The sequence below is a fragment of the Lampris incognitus genome, chromosome 13, assembly GCF_029633865.1.
Source record: "Lampris incognitus isolate fLamInc1 chromosome 13, fLamInc1.hap2, whole genome shotgun sequence".
NCBI lineage: Eukaryota > Metazoa > Chordata > Actinopteri > Lampriformes > Lampridae > Lampris > Lampris incognitus.
Genome location: NC_079223.1, coordinates 42679312 through 42696273, shown reverse-complemented (window position 1 = coordinate 42696273; position 16962 = coordinate 42679312). Strand labels below are relative to the sequence as shown.

General features: G+C 44.1%; 1 protein-coding gene and 1 pseudogene across 1 annotated transcript; one reads left to right on the top strand and one right to left on the bottom strand.

Annotated features, from left to right (window-relative positions):
• Nucleotides 1–1846: 1846 nt before the first annotated feature.
• LOC130123058 (eukaryotic translation initiation factor 4E-1A-like) lies at nt 1847–2489 on the bottom strand (annotated as a pseudogene).
• An 8431-nt stretch (nt 2490–10920) lies between these two features.
• On the top strand, nt 10921–15159 carry LOC130123218 (transmembrane protein 229B-like). The gene is made up of 2 exons (XM_056292352.1): nt 10921–11048; nt 14137–15159. Exons 1-2 carry the CDS (start codon nt 11009–11011, stop codon nt 14631–14633), a joined length of 537 nt encoding a protein of 178 aa, XP_056148327.1. The 5' UTR covers nt 10921–11008; the 3' UTR covers nt 14634–15159.
• Nucleotides 15160–16962: the final 1803 nt, after the last annotated feature.

Genomic DNA, 16962 nt, shown 5'->3' with positions numbered 1-16962 from the left:
CTTACAGGAGCTTTTATGACATCCCATTCTAAATCCATAGGCATTAATATGGAGTTGGTCCCCCCTTTGCAGCTAAAACAGCTTCCACTCTTCTGGGAAGGCTTTCCACAAGATTTTGGAGTGTGTCTGTGGGAATTTTTGCCCATTCATCCAGAAGAGCATTTGTGAGGTCAGGCAATGATGTTGGACGAGAAGACTTGGCTCGCAATTTCCGTCCTAGTTCATCCCAAAGGCGTTCAATTGGATTGAGGTTAGGGCTTTGTACGGGCTAGTCAAGTTCCTCCACACCAAACTCACCCAACCATGTCTTGATGGACCTTGCTTTGTACTGGCGCACAGTCATGCTGGAACAGAAAAGAGCCCTCCCCAAACTGTTCCCACAAAGCTGGAAGCATAGAATTGTCCAAAATATCTTGGTATGCTGAAGCATTAAGATGTCCCTTCACTGGAACTAAGGGGCCTAGCCCAACCCTTGAAAAACAACCCCATACCATTAGCCCTCCTCCACCAAACTTTACAGTTGGCACAATGCAGTCAGGCAGGTAACGTTCTTCTGGCATCTGTTAAACCCAGACTAGTCCATCAGACTGCCAGACAGAAGCGTAATTCGTCACTCCACAGAACACGTTTCCACTGCTCCGGAGTCCAGTGGCAGCATGCTTTACAACACTCCATCCAATGCTTGGCATTGTACTTAATGATATAAAGCTTGCATGCAGCTGCTCGGCCATAGAAACCCATTCCATGAAGCTCCCGGCGCACAGTTTTTGTGCTGATGTTAATGCCAGAGGAAGTTTGGAACTCTGCAGCTATTGAGTTGGAGACTTTTACGCACTATGCACCTCAGCACTCATTGACCCCGCTGTGTGACTTTACGTGGTCTGCCACTTGGTGGCTGAGTTGCTGTTGTTCCTAAACGCTTCCACTTTTCAATAATACCACTTACAGTTGACCGTGGAATATCTAGCAGGGAAGAAATTTCACGAACTGATTTATTGCAAAGGTGGCATCCTATGACAGGACCACACTTGAATTCAATGAGCTCTTCAGAACGACCCATTCTTTCACAAATGTGTGTAAATGCAGACCGCATGGCTAGCTGCTTGATTTTATACACCTGTGGCAATGGGTCTGAATGAAACACCTGAATTCAATGATTAAGAGGTGTATCCCAATACTTTTGTACATATAGTGTATCTCAGACCATCCCAGGTTTAAAGAACTACACGGAAAATTCCAACTGTACAAGGTTAGTGTTGTGATTTAAGTTAAACTATTCGGACCCTATTAACATTAAGTTTTTTTTAACTGTTATTTAAATGTATTTAGCAACAACTTTTTTTTTTAAATTTCTAAACCAATATTTTAAATATAATATTCAGTTCAACAACTGAATACAACTAAGCCGAAAAAGTTTGATTACATGCACTAGTCCATGGCCATGACTAATATTTTTTTAAACATATGCAGGCAAATTAACTGACTGAAAATAAATTAAAAGGGTTTAATGTCTTTAATGATTACAGCAATAACAACAACAACATCTTAGTTTTGTATAGCAAAAACAACGCTGCTGTAGAAATGAAAAGAGAAATAAATTTTTGCATTTTAGAACTGTTCTCTGCCTTCAAATCAAATCTTGAGAAGATCATGAGGAACCCTTCCTTATCTGTTCTTAATAACCGTCAGTGTTGCTTTCATTCCATTGTAGCAGATTTCCTGTGGCTCAAGTTCTGGTCTGGTCTTGAATTGAGTTCTGTTCAGATTGCATTATGAAGTCTTTGAAACAAAGTAAGCCTATGCCATATGAACAAATAGGCAGAACGATGAGGCACAAATGCATTTTTCAGACGACAAACTTGTTCTTGGTGGTTGAGCAACTCTTTGTGGCTGTATCATCATGAGATTGGTAGCCAATGGTCATCTTCAAGAGGATCCCTAAACACTCTTTGTAAACTCTTCCTATGTGCGTTACAGCTTCCCGGTACTTATAATCTGATGTCCAGACAACCATTATATCTCCTTTTGTGCAGATGTTGACCACAGCTCTGCAGAGTTCATTGCTGTAGTCGTCGAAGACCTCTCCAATGAGGCAGAGAAGCGTTTTCAGCCAAAAGCGGTCAAGGTATAATTTTGCTTGTTCCTTGTTGAGGGTGATCAACCAGTCTTTACGCTTGTTCCTCTCATCCTCCCACATAGGTTCAATGCCATCCTTAAAAAGGGAGTAATCACAATCTGACATGAGGTTGCTTGACAACTGTATGTGGTTGTAGAGAGCCCAGAAATCTTCCACAGTGTCAAATTTACATCAGTCGCAGATTGGCCTGCCATATTTTGCTCTTGTCATTCTTGAAGAACCATAGGGACCATCTGTTCTGAAGGGGATACTTGATATAGGCCTCAGGGCTCACAATCTCTTGTGCAGTCTCTAAAGCATCTTCGTCTCGTCTCGATGAACTTGAATCGATATCCAACTCGGCTGTCGCCATCTTAGAATTGTATCTTTGGAAGGCTGGAGACCATTGGATTGATGTGTCCAACGTGACTTTTCTACTTTTGGACATCGACACGGGCCTTTAATAATAAGCGACGTCTTTCACCGCGTTGGGTACTACTATTTAGCAACAACTCCTATTAACGTTAAGGTCTGTAAGGCCTAGCCTTATGCATTACACAATCAAACGCTTATAGTAAGACATATTAACTTACGACTCTCGCGATTTACGACACTGACTCGTATGAATTTCTGGTTCCCGTTGCCAGCTGCAGTTTGTTTGTTTGTTTGTAGCTCTGCCTACTTTTGAAATTTTAACGACTCTGTGAGACCTTTGGATTATTTTAACTGATTTAATAGTTTGCCTTTTTATGGATTTTTACCTGATCATCGATTACTGCACTGACTGTGCACTCCTGGTGAGAATTGTGAGGACTCAACCCGCAGCTGTCAGAGCTAACGGTAATCAGAGCTAGCTTTCTTTTCTGTGATCATCTATAAACCGGTTTAACATTATTATGCCTTGCAAGGAAAGCCTAAAAACAACAGATTGACAATACTAACCTCAAGGCTGATGTCCGAGGGTTCTCAGATGAACTGTGAATAAAGGACTTTCTTTTATCTGATTTTTTTGACACTGCAGCCCCAGAATGATCTCAGTCATGAACTCACCATTCTCCGACACCATCCCCTGGGACCCATCATCTTGTTGCAGGCCCTCCTCTTGCTCCACTCCCAGCTCACCGGCTACCTTATCGGAGGTGGTAGTCAGACATGGCAAGACGGAAAAGACCCCGAGCTGCCTCGCCTCCACCCATAAACCTCTCATGTCATTTTACCATGCTGATGCCATGGCTCACCCTGTTGATGCCTCCATGACCGATGCTGTTCCCGTGGCTGATGTTGCCCCTTCCCATGTGGAACTGGTTGAAACACCACACACAGAAAGAGGAGAAGATGCAGACACCCCATGGCTTAAATGTGCACTGTAGTACCACCTACCAACCACCAGGAAAGCTCCAACCAGTCTAAAAGGGGGTCAGACCACAACCCTCCTTTGGGAGACACCACGGACTCAGCTGAGGAGGGGGTTGAGCATAGACTAGCCGAAGGAGATCAGACCAGAGGAGGTCTTCTCAGAATTTCCCCTTGCTGAACCAGGAAACGCCCAAATGCCAGGTCGTTTTGCCACAGCCCAGATGATAGATGGGGTCCTCCAACGTGGGGTGAGTGAACTCCGATATCCTCATTTTGCATGACGAAATGGTTTGCTGTATAAGATACAAAAAGTTCAAATGACTGTATTGAACCAGTTACTTGTACCCAGTCCCTATATTTCTATGGTACTGTATTGTGCTCATACTTACCTATTTGGGGCCCCAGAAAACCTATGAGTGGATCATGACAAGGTTCTACTGGCCAGGAGTCAATTGGGCAGTCGAGAATTACTGTCGATACTGTGCCAAATGCCAGCTAACTGCCCCCATGACACCAGCAACTACACTGCTGGTACCCCTATCTATTATCAAAATCCCATTCAACCGGTTAGCCATGGACAGGGTTTGTTTTTATGGGAGTGGGTGTTACGGCCCTAGTGCCATGTGTGTAATGTCCTTCTCCAGGTAATGCCCCGCCTCCTGTGGAGCTGCTGGTTGAGCCCAGGTGATTCCAGTCCCTCATCAGCTGGGTATATAACTTGGAGAGCAGAGCCAGAGGAAGAGAAAGATAGACAGAGAGTAAAGGTATACATTGTAACAGTTTATTATTTTTGTGTCTCCATAATTGACCTATTATTGTCTTGTGTTTAATCCTCTCACTTTAGTAACACGAGAGAGAAGGCAGAAGACCATAAACAACTTCTCCAATTTGTGCAGCAACAAGCAGGTCCAGTAAGGGGATTCTGTCAGAGCCCCTGCTGGAAAATCGAGGTAAATTGTAACAACCAATGACAGACTGTCCATGTGAATGGGCAATAAAGTACAATATTATCATACAGAGATCATATTGTTTATGAAAATAAGATTTTACAGTGGGTGCATTTGTTAAACTGAATATATGTTGTGTTTTTTTTTACAGATGTAATTCCAGATGTCTAGACATCATTGCCATGTGAAGACTGGTGAAGAGAAGAAGTTACAAGTAGGTCTTTCTTAGATGAATAAGGATTGAAAAAGGGGGGAACAAAGGACATGGAGAGCCCCATGCCTGTGTTTGCCTTGAGCCTGAAAATGACTAAATCTGCCCCTGCTTCTGTGTGTTTGCTAGATTCATTGGACTCTGATCAGAGGGTCAGTCTGCAAAAGCGGAGTTCTTTCATTTACAATGAAACTTCATTCTGCCTAAAAGCCCATTCTATACCTTATTATTGTAAGTGTTCTCCTCCTTGACCTGTCATCTGGTCAAGGAGACCCCCTTTATGTATATCTCTTAACTGTTATTGCATTTGTTTAAGCAAAAAATCATGTATATCTACCAAAGAGAGGAGTCAGTTGTTTGTCTATGAAGGAGAGGGCTCCAGTTGTTTGCCTTTTCCTTCCGCTGTGTTATCCCTTGTTTTTTATGAAGCCGAGTCTGCCCATTCTTCATAGGAGCCACTCATGGCATTACATTACAGTAATTTATCCAAAGCGACTTACAATAAGTGCATTTAACGTAGGAAATCAGGAGAACTGCTAGTCGTCAGAGGTCATAAGTGCATCTTCTCTCTAAACAAGCGTCTAAGAGCAAAACCAGTGCTAAAATAAAAGCGCAAGACAGAGATTTTTGTTTTTAAATGAGTGAATACAATAAGTGCTAAGAGCAAGTAACAGGGTAGTAGTACTTGAAGCGGTGAGTTTTCAACCTGCGCCGAAAGATGGGCAGCAACTCTGCTGTCCTGACATCAGTGGGGAGTTCATCCACCACTGGGGGGCCAGGACAGAGAAGAGCCGTGACCGGGTCGATCGGCAGCAGGGGCTTCTGAGCGACGGGGCAACCAGGCGTCCGGAGGCAGCAGAGCGAAGTGGTCGGGTGGGGGTGTAGGGCTTGACCATGGCCTGGAGATGGGAAGAAGCTGTTCCTTTCACTGCCCTGTAGGCTAGCACCAGGGTCTTAAACTGGATGCGAGCAGCTACTGGGAGCCAGTGTAGGGACAAGACAAGGGGGGTTGTGTGGGAGAACTTAGGGCGGTTGAACGCCAGACGAGCTGCAGCTTTCTAAAAAAAGGTCCAGAGGTCTGATGGGATCTTTTCACTCATGAAGAGATCCCTCTCTGCATGAACCTCTCTTGCAAGTGGTCAGATCGTTCTTGATTTTTATTCTACTGGTGCTGTTACAGTGGGTTTTTTTTCTTGGTCTCAGAATTTCTTCCAGGTCATTCATCTCACCACTTTATTACAGTAAGCAAACAGAAATTTTCTAATTGTTAGGCCTGACATCTATCTATAAAGAGAGACTTTATGTCCTATGTGAAAACACTATTTTTATGCATATGAGAAACCGTATTTCGTGTATGTGTGAAACTCGTGCTGGTGGAATTTGGTATGTATTTTTTTGTGGTAGCATTTTTTTTTGTACATTTAATGTGAAATATTTTTGATTTTAATTGACATCACCATTGTTGATACCCAAATTTTATTTTTTTATATTTGTAATTACTAAATCTGTTACAGAGTTGAAAGATGTTCTATGCAATGACAGAAAGTTGAATCAGTTCATCTGGACACAATGTTTGACAGAAACGTTTCATCACTCATCTAAGTGACCTCTTCAGTCTCAACTGACTGCAGGTATCTCCACCCTTATATAGTTGCATAACGACTTAACCAACAATTAGTTTCATATGCAAATTGCTGTGGACATTAACTAGGGTTACAAATGGCCACGTGTACTAGAGGATTGGGGAATAGCTGCAATCACAGCATTGTGAGATGGTGACAGATATACTCTTAGTCCACCTCCTTGATTCAGGGCTGGTCGTTCCCTCTTCACATACTAGGAGGCCTCTTTGACTCTCTGTTCAAACCAGCATTCCTCCTTATCAAGTATGTGTACATCCTCAACCTTGAAAGCGTGTCCATTGGCCTGTAGATGGGTGTAGACTGGAGTCTTGGCCTGACATGTTGGCTCTCCTGTGTTGTGCCATCCTCTTGGCCACCGTCTGTTTGGTTTTCCCAATGTACAAGTCACAGCAATCCTCCTGGCACTTAACAGCGTACACTATATTGCTCTGTTTGTGCTGGGGGACCTGATCCTTGGGGTGGACCAATTTCTGTTTTGGGGTTTGAAAGCAACTGAGACACAGTGCTTGGAAAATACGCGTCTCAACTGTTCCGACTCTCCCGCCACATATGGAATCACCACTGGTTTACGCTTGGGCAGCTTTTGTCCTTCTCCTCTCTTTGATTGACTGGTGCAAAGTTTGGGCGTCTTCCTGGCTTTGACAAACACCCAGTTAGGATAACCACACTTGACCAGCGCCTGTTTAATGTGGGATTTCTCCCCTTCCCCTGCTGCTGTGTCGGTGGGGATGTTGTCAACTCGGTGGTACAGCGTCCTGATGACTCCTAGTTTGTGCTCCAGTGGATGATGGGAGTCAAACTGTACTGATCAGTATGTGTTGGTTTACGGTAAACATCAGCAATCAAATGTCCCCGTCACCAATTGCAATTTCACAGTCTAAGAAGGCTGACCTGTCATTTTTCACGTCCTCACTGGGGAACTTGATGTGTTTTGTCAATAGAGTTAAAGTAGTTTGTGAAATGTAGTAAATCCTGAGATTTAATTTTAACCCAGGTGTTGTCTACAAATCTGAATTAATGGCTAGGTGGTGTCCCTGGATAGGACATCAGAGCCCTCTTTTCCACTTCCTCCATATACAAGTTGGCCACTGAGACTGGGGAACCCATAACACACCATGCTTCTGCCTATAATACTGCCCCCTGTATGTGAGGTACGTTGACTGAAGACACAGCTTCAGGAGCAGACACACTTGGTCAGTGTTAAGGGTGGTCCTATTCCTGAGGTTGGGGTCGTTTTGTAATTTCATACAGACTACTTCATCAACGGGAACACACATCAAGAGTGATGTAACATAAGAGATCATTGTTTCGTCCCCCTCCATAATGATGTCCCTCACCTTATCCACAAAATCCATAGTGGTCTGAATATGATGTTCATTACTGCCTACCAACGGGTCAGAAACTTAGATGTAATAGGTCACTGAGTTAATCATACAGACAATAGGCTATAATGGAACATTCCATTTCTATATCTTGGGTAATTACAGACTAGATGTAACTTCCCCTGAGTATAATTTGTGGTATAAAATTCTGTCAATAGCATTGTCCTGTTCTAACGGCTTCAGACAATCTTCACTTTTCTTGTAACCACTGCCTGGATCTCGTTTCAGGGTCTCATAAGTATTTATGTCACTAAGTAACATAACTTTCTCATGATAGTCTGTCTGCTTTAATAAAACAGTGCATCTGCCTTTTTAGCTTTTGGTCTTCATGTGTGTATATCTTATATTGTGTTTGTCTGTCTTGCACTGTTTGGTGAAGCCACAGCCCTCATTTCATTTTTAACATGTGCCTGCACATTGTTTTTAATGACATTGAATTACTTAGGTTGTCTCACCTGTCTGTTCAACAGCTGGCTCTGTGCCTTCTGGAGCATCTGGTTAGCTCGGTGGCCCTTGACTGAAGATTCCTTTGCAGGCTCTTAGGTGTAATCATGCTCGCTCTGCATCTGAGGCTGAATATCAGGAGATTCCTGTAGTCTGCCATTTTACACACCATTTGCTTGTACTCGTGTACAACTTTAAAGCAATCCTTGCCAAAATGAGTCAAAATGTCTTGATGGATGCTCAGTAATCCAGGTAAGGAAATCACAGAAAGTTGAATCAGTTTATCTGGACACAACATTTATTTCGCCCAAAAGATGTTGAGGGAGAAATAAACTAAGGGTTCAGCGGTGGTGATTCCATACATGACGGGAGCGTCAGAACAGTTGAGACACGTACTTTCCAAACGCCACATCTCAGCTGCTTTCAAACCCCCAAAATATGCTGTGCCAGAAATTGGTCCACTCCAAGGATCAGGTCCCCTGGCACAAACCGAGCAATGTAGTGTACGCTGTTAAGTGCCAGGAGGATTGCCGTGACTTGTACATCAGGGAAACCAAACAGATGCTGGCCAAGAGATGACACCACACGGAAGAGCTAACGCGTCAGGCCAGGACTCTGCAGTCTACACCCATCTACAGGCCAGTGGCCACTCTTTCAAAGATGAGGATGTGCACATCCTTGATCGGGAGAAATGCTGGTTTGAATGGGGAGTCAACAGGCCATCTATGTGAGGAGGGAACGGCCGTCCCTGAATCGAGGAGGGGGGCCAATAGTACATCTGTCACCATCTTACAATGCTGTGATTGCAGCTATTCCCCAACCCTTTGTGAGTAGTACACGTGTAACTCTAGTTAATGGTCACATCCATATTTGCATATGAAACTGGAAGTTGGTTTTGGTCGTTATGCCACTGTATTGTTTATAAGGGTGGGGACACCTGCAGTCAAGTTTAGACTGAAGAGTTCACTTAGATGAGTGATGAAACATTTCTCTCAATGTGTCCAGATGAACTGATTTCAACTTTCTGTGATTTGCTTACCTGGACTGAGCATGCCTCAAGACATTTCTATGCAATGGCCAACACAGCATTTATACGCTTGTTCCTTATTTCAAACTTGCTGACAAATCTTTTTTCCCATTAAAACAAAAGAATTGATTCAATTAAAATGCCCAAACAGCTTCTTTATAGGGCATAAAGACACACCTTTCGAGGTATCCCAGGCATCCACATCAGTAACTAACATAAACATGCATTGAATTCAAAAATTCTGGAGACGGGTCTAATTACACTTGCAAATAATATCAAGAGGCAAAAGCTCCATAATGCTTACTGTGAATAATAGTTGATGATAAAATACTCATCATCCCATAGCATATATCTTAACAAACCTATATTAAACTGTTAGCTGAATACATAAATCAATAATGTTTATTCTGTTAAAAGGGCAAATTACAACTATAAAGAAATGTATCGTTTTAGACCAGGCAGAAGAACCGTAGGTCTTCTGGTCATATTTCCGGTGTGGGAAGATGGGGGCGCGAACTCACATTTGCAGCGGCTTCGCCCAGTACTATGTGTACATCTGCATCTACGTTTGTGTCATCGTGTGAAGTTTTTATTTTGAGCTGCAATGCCCCCCCCCCCCTCCTCCCATTTAATGGCTGGGAGAGCTGGTGTTGGATCAGCTGAGAGAGCTTGGTCTGCTGCATCCTGTGGGCCCAGGGACCACGGCCTTGCTCGGAGCTGTGCCTGAGAGGAAACACCGAGGGCGGTCTGGCGGCGGCCTCGCCTAGCGTCGACTGTGCTGTGCTTGTGTCTGCATTTGAGTCATCGTCTGGAGTGCGGGGAGGTGTGTCGAAGGTGTCTGCCTGGGAGAGCTGGCGTTGGATCAGCGGAGGGAGCCTAGTCTGCTGCGTCCGGTGGGCACAAGGACCACGGCCCTGCCTGGAGCTGCGACCGAAGAGGACGCACCGAGGGCGGTCTGACAGGACGTGGAAGCGGGGCAGGCTAAGCTAACTGCTAGCCCATGCAGACCGGCAGTTCCGACAGACATCCTGGCTGGCGTTCCTTCTCTGGACGGAAGAATTTGTGGACTGTGTTGCACTGAATGGACTGTGTTAACTGTCCCCCCCCCCTTTGTTCTCTGTTTTTGTATGTTTTTGGTGGTGGTGTTTTTGGGCATTTTGGATGTGTGTTTTTATCTTTTGTGTTGCACTGCTGTGGGCTGGGTGAAACGAGATTTCGCCGCTTTTGTGTGTGCAAGTACACGATAGAAATGACAATAAATTGTTGCTGATTTTTCTCGGGAGTGTCAGGGTTCCTCCTTTCCTCTGCTAGTAATTATTCACGTAGGAGCGGCGCTATCGCCACACCCTTCTACTGTTCTCCCCTGATAACTGCCCCCCCCCCCCCCCGGCTGCTCTGCCATATAACTAAATACAGCAAGCTTTTGCATGATACAAATTCTGTTAACTCTGTGATACACAAACTCATGCACATATTAGCGAATGCAAACACGCATGCGGAAACACAGACCCAGAGACACACCCACAAAAAATACTTATTCCTAATACGAGATCATTAAAACAACACTACTTCTGTTAATGGCACACATAAGGCACATTACACACACATACAGAAACCTTTTTTTTGTGTGTGTCAGCCAGTCGAGGTGTACTTTTCTTGTCTCCTCTGTGGTTAGCCCTGACCCGGCGTGTGACAGAGACATCGCTGTCTCACTCTGATAACACAGAGCAGCTTAATGTTTAGCCCAGGACCGAAGCAATTGCACACACACACACACACACACACATGCAATCCCACACACGCAATCCCGCACAAACAAACACACACAAACAGGGAAGAAGGATTAACTCCAGAGCCATAGAGATCCACACACTGGCCAGGGATGGATGGGAGAACACTACATATAAGGAGTAAAGCCCAAGGTGAGAACGATGGCCGTTAACTCTTAAATCCCGTTTATCACTGCTGGAGACCCCAGGCAGTGTGGCACAACCTGGTATTTACTGCCGTTACATTTGAACAACATTGGTAGAGAGTGTGGTGATTAAATTGGCTACTGTGAGACCATATATTGGAGAATCATTTAGAAATGAAAAATCAAAATGGTGGTGGTTTGATTTTTTATTTGTTATACATAGTTTATTGAAACAAACCCGGGGTCGTGTATATTCAAACACGGAGCGAGGACGTGTGTCCTAAGCCTTTGAGTTTCCAAGCAGGGCTATTTATTAGTCGGTTAATCTACTTTGCAGCGTACGCTGAGTTACCTTGGAAGGAAGGACAAAAGGGACTCGTGTTGGACAGAAGCTCTAGAAAAACGGAAACATTATTATTATTGTTGTTGTTTTATATTAGGACCCTCTCTTTATACAGGCTTGAGGAGAATAAGGCCCCCAAAACTTGACAGAATGGGAAATGTCTGACACAGTTTATATTATTAGTACAAAGAAATGGTTTGTAATCTGCTGTGCTGTGTCTCCTGTTCTTTCCCCAAGATCTGCAAGTGCCGAGAAATGTTAATTCATGTGAGACTATCCAAAAAAACAATCAGCTTGATAATAATCAAGTATGCACTAAATATGATATGGCATGTTTAAGAAGGCAGATGAGAAGAATGACAGAGTGACAAGCAAATGGCCAGAGACATAGATGTCCCCGTTCAATTTCGATGTCATCATGCGAGAAATACTTTGATAATATCGATCACATTTCTGCTGGAGTTATTGTTATATCTCTTAATACCATTGGTAGAGCAGCTGGAATAACCGTTTCCTTCCCATGCCAAAAGGAGGAAGTTAGAGATGCCATGTGTGATTTACACAGCTATGATCTCCATCTGCCAACATCCAGTGGCTTTTCTCTTGATTCTTCGTTCCATAATTTTATTTCTTGGAGAGAAATCTAGCAGGTGGTTTCTGGCTTGTGGTACCGTTCAACCCTTACTGGAATTCTTGTATCATAGAAATGGGAGTGGGTAACTGGAATTAGCAGAGGCTTCAAACACTAAGTGACGTCAGTGCTGTTGTTTGTGAAAAATAACTTGGTTATGAAAACACCCCCCCAAAAAAAGTTGTTTTTTTTGAAAAACATTTGCAGCTCTGTTTCTGTTTTAAGCTACCTATGAATCCAAAATGGCTGTAGTCATTGACAAGTACCTTCCACCACAAAAATCTATTCACCTCACACTTGTAAATGTGACATTAGAGGGGTGAAAACATGTAATGAACAAATAATGAACGAGGTATTGACACAAGTCAAATATGGACTTGGACTTTAAATCTTAAGAAGTTTTCCATGATTGCCCGTTTCATATGGACAAGCACGCAAATTAGCCCTGTATGATATCTATAGAACATTTACTCAGGAGTTGCATTTTGAAAACATATGCATGTGGGGGGGGGGGGGACAGATGTTTATCTTTCCACAGCCCGACTAAGAGTTAAAGCGGGAGGTAAGCGACCCTGGGCAAAAGTTAGCAAGAGCTAGCTTTATTTTGAGAAAAACCCTGCAAAAGAATCCTCCCCTTCCTTCACGTCTGCCTAAGAGTCTCGTGAACGCCTAAACTGATTGACAGCAAGTAGGGACCACTGGAGATGCTGACTTGGAAAGAACGCTCCTGATTGGCTGGTCAGGAGCAAGCACAAAGAAAATGTTCTGTCTGATTACAGTGCCTAGAGTGGGTCAGTGCATCCACTTACTTGATAGCTGTTGGGATGTAGAAAGAAGTTTGACCAAATATAAAATGTGTTCTTAATTAAAATGACAATGGTTTTGAAAACCTTTGAAAACCTGGTAAGGTCAGAAATCTTAAGGAAAACTGAGCATGCGCTTGATCCTATGCAGTTTGCGTGTAGGCCACACAGAGGTGTAGAGGATGCCGCAGTCACTTTGTTTAACTTAATGTCTAAACACTTTGAGAGAAATGGGTCTCGTGCTAGACTTCTATTTGTTGATTTTTCTTCTGCTTTTTGCACAATTCAACCCCATATTTTAACCAGCAGGCTTTTCGAACACTTTGACTTAAACGATCTTGTGGGCTGGATTCTTGACTTTTTAACTAATGGGACACAAAGAGTGAGGGTGAACGGAAATCTGTTTGACCAATTTTGCTCCTCCACTGGCTCCCGACAAGGATGTGTGCTTCCGCCCCTATTATTTATCCTCTACACAGATGTGTGCCAGAGCAGGTGTGAAAATAAGAACCATTTTAAAGTATGCAGATGACTCTGTTATTGTGAGTCGGCTCCAGGACAATGAGACCAGCCACGGCCCCGTCATCGACCACTATGCCATGTGCTGTGAGAGTCTTCTGTTTAAGATATCTAATACCAAACACATGGTAATTGATTTTAGAAGACATACCCACACACATGAAGTCATTTCCCTTAAGGGTCAGACAGTGGAATGTGTGCAATCTCATAAATATCTTGAGACAATTAGTCATCGACTTGAAACTGAACTTTGAGGTAAATTATGAAGCCGAAGCGAAAAAAGGGCACCAGCGTTTGTGTTTGAAGAAACCCTTATTTCCCCATTGACAAACCTGTCTTTAAAGAACAGGAACTCTCTGAATCAGGTCGTTAAATGGTCTACTAGTGATTGACTGAATGGTGAGTCACAGCTTAACCCAGCGTCCCTGTATACCACACAGTTACAGTGGATTACCAGCTCGATTTTAAATGATGACGGAGGCTTATAGTGTGTAGTGCAAAGCGGTATGAAAATAGCTTTGTTCCAGCAGCTGCCACTCTGATGAACAAGTCGTAGCAACATTGCACTTTTATCACGTTCGTCTATTGTCTGTGTTGTTTGTAAAACGTGTGTTAAGATGGCCGCCTTGTCGCACAGGTGCAATAAAGTAACCCGAACCTGACTGACTGCAACTTTAATCTACTAGCTTGTGGAATGAATGGAGCTCTATCAATCGTTTTATTTGAATGGGTGTCAGATTAGGCACAGATTTTATTAATGACAAAAACATGTTTTCGCTTTACTGCCATCTTGTCGCAGGGACCGACGACGATGACGACGACGAAGAGGAGAAAACCCAGGCAGTGACTTGGAACGAGCCCCTCAGTTCTCTCTCCCCTCTGGTCCGACTCTACGTCTACGCCCTGCATGGCTGCCTCTGTGAGGTGGCCTTCACCGCCGTCTACGACTGGTTGGACACTCGGGACAGAAGGATGATGGGATACAGCAGCCTTTGGGCCCTGCCCATGTATGCCATTGCCATCTATCTCATCGAGCGGCTGGGGAAAAGGCTGCTGGCACAGCGCCACCCACTACCAACGAGGCTATTTGCCTACACCCTGTTCATCTACCTGTGGGAGCTGAGTTGGGGGATAGGGTTGAGTCTAATGGGCGCCTGTCCCTGGGACTACTCGGGTTACAGGTACAACCTGGGAGGACTGGTGACTCTGGAGTATGTTTTGCTCTGGGCTGTGGCATCGCTTATAGCCGAGAAGTACGTGATCCGAAACACTCTACGGATAAGACTGAAGAACTGATCTAGAATCAGTCTAATATTAAATATTGTGCTTCCCAGTACAGGGATGACTGTGTGTACAATACCTGTATGATTGTTCATTACAATACAAGTAAAAGTGAAGCTAGTTTTCTACTTTTTACATTATACTTTGAATTCGCAGTTGTCACAAATAGGAAATATGAAATGGGATCCGTTTGGATATTAGAAAATTGGCCAGGGCATTATGCCTAACTCAGCTGTACGTGACTGATCTGAAAACTTTTTGGGCAATGTGACAAGGCGTCGTGTCCTGCAGGCCAAGCTGACGTTAGCAAGAGGGAAAAATACACACCATCTCTCAACGCACCGATGTGTGTGCAGTTAATGGAGGAGTTTTGACACAACTGCTTAGTTTATGAAGCTCAAAAGTCTTCCCATAACAGCTTCTGTCCATCCATTATCCAAACCGCGTATCCTGCTCCCGGGGTCAGGGGGATGCTGGAGCCTATCCCAGCAGTCATTGGGCGGCAGGCGGGGAGACACCCTGGACTTTAGTACGGCCGATTCACCTGACCTACATGTCTTTGCACTGTGGACATTTCATTCATATGTAAGACCCGGCTGGAACATCCAGCTGCATGGATCTTCACATACGTCACAGATGTGTCTGCATGTGAGCTAAAATCATGCCAAATTGTGCGTCACTGCGTTATAAATCAGCAACAAAGCAACATTATGTTGTCCCAATATTTGTGAGCAGACTAGTCATGAAAAACAAGTTAGTCCCTAAATGTCTTTATGCATGCTCAATAATACAGGTAAGAAAATCAAAGAAGGTTGAAGTGATTCACCCGTCTTTGAATATTTCCCAAATCTTACGGGATCCATAAGGCAAGTCTGTCACTTCACGAAAGCGACCTAATCAAAGCTGCCATGTTAAGTATGGGGTGCACATTTAGGTGTGAAGACAAACTGGAGGGCGTCCACACCAGCAGACTTTACACTACCAATGATATTTGAGCGTTTCCATTCCTTACAAAGGTAACCAGTATTGTCCAGGATCATTGAGTTGGGTGATGACGTAACAGCAGAATTTACCTTTACGCCTTCACAAAAAAATGTGTAATCCATGCCTCCCGGATATCTACAAGAATCTCTAGGAAACTGGTCACTGGAAAAAAAAGACCACAGCGGTGACTCGGGGGCCAACTTTTCCGCTAAGTCATGCCAAGTCAGTTTTGAAGTTCACAGGAAAAGCCTTCATTGGATTTACAAGTGGGAATGCCAAGCAAGCGGAGACGGGATGAGTGCCTTCAGGAAATATTTATCCCCCTTGAGCTTTTTCACTTAAAATTCCCTTTAAGGATGGTTTTTCATTTTAATAGGGCCTTACAACGTAGCAGCGCTATGGTGTGTGTGTGTGTGTGTGTGTGTGTGTGTGTGTGTGTGTGTGTGTGTGTGTGTGTGTGTGTGTGTGTGTGTGTGTGTGTGTGTGTGTGTGTGTGAATACTTCCTGAAGCCACAGTCAGTGACTTGTCTTCCCAATAGGAAAAGGGCTGTGATGAAAGGTGATATTCGTTGCCACGTATTTGATTTCACACGGAAGAAGATCTTTTTCAGAAACTCTCATTAGACGTATTTACGTGGTAGATCCATCCATCCATTATCCAAGCTGCTTATCCCAATTGAGGTCACGGGATGCTGGAGCCTATCCCAGCAGTCAGTGGGCGGCAGGTGGGGAGACACCCTGGACAGGCCGCCAGGCCATCACAGGGCCCACACACACATTCACATCTAGGGACAATGTAGTACGGCCGATTCACCTGACCTACATGTCTTTGGACTGTGGGAGGAAACCCACATGGACACGGGGAGAACATGCAAACTCCACACAGAGGACGACCCCCAAGGTTGGACTACCCCGGGGCTCGAACCCAGGACCCTTCTTGCTGTGAGGCGACCGCTCTAACCACTGTGCCGCCCTAGCTGGTAGATGTGAACGGAAATGTGCCACACACTGGCAGTTTAGTGTAACACTTGCTGCTCTGAGCGACTAAATGATTATTGATCCGGATATAAGACACGTGTTTGGGTTAATATGATGAGTGTAACTACCAGAACAAGAACCAAACGTTCATCAAAGTGAAGCAGCTCGAATGTCATTGGTTCACTTTTAAAAAGGCAGACACATTTATCAGAAACAAAAAAAACCAAACGGTTATTTCTTGTTTATTATGCACGTGGCCGGTGTAAAATGTCAAGATTTTAACCAACATACATTCGAAACGTTTTTGATTGTTCACATCGAGCGCCGCGGAAAATATAATTCGATGAATCGCGACAGCTTGGTTGTGACGTCATGACGTCAC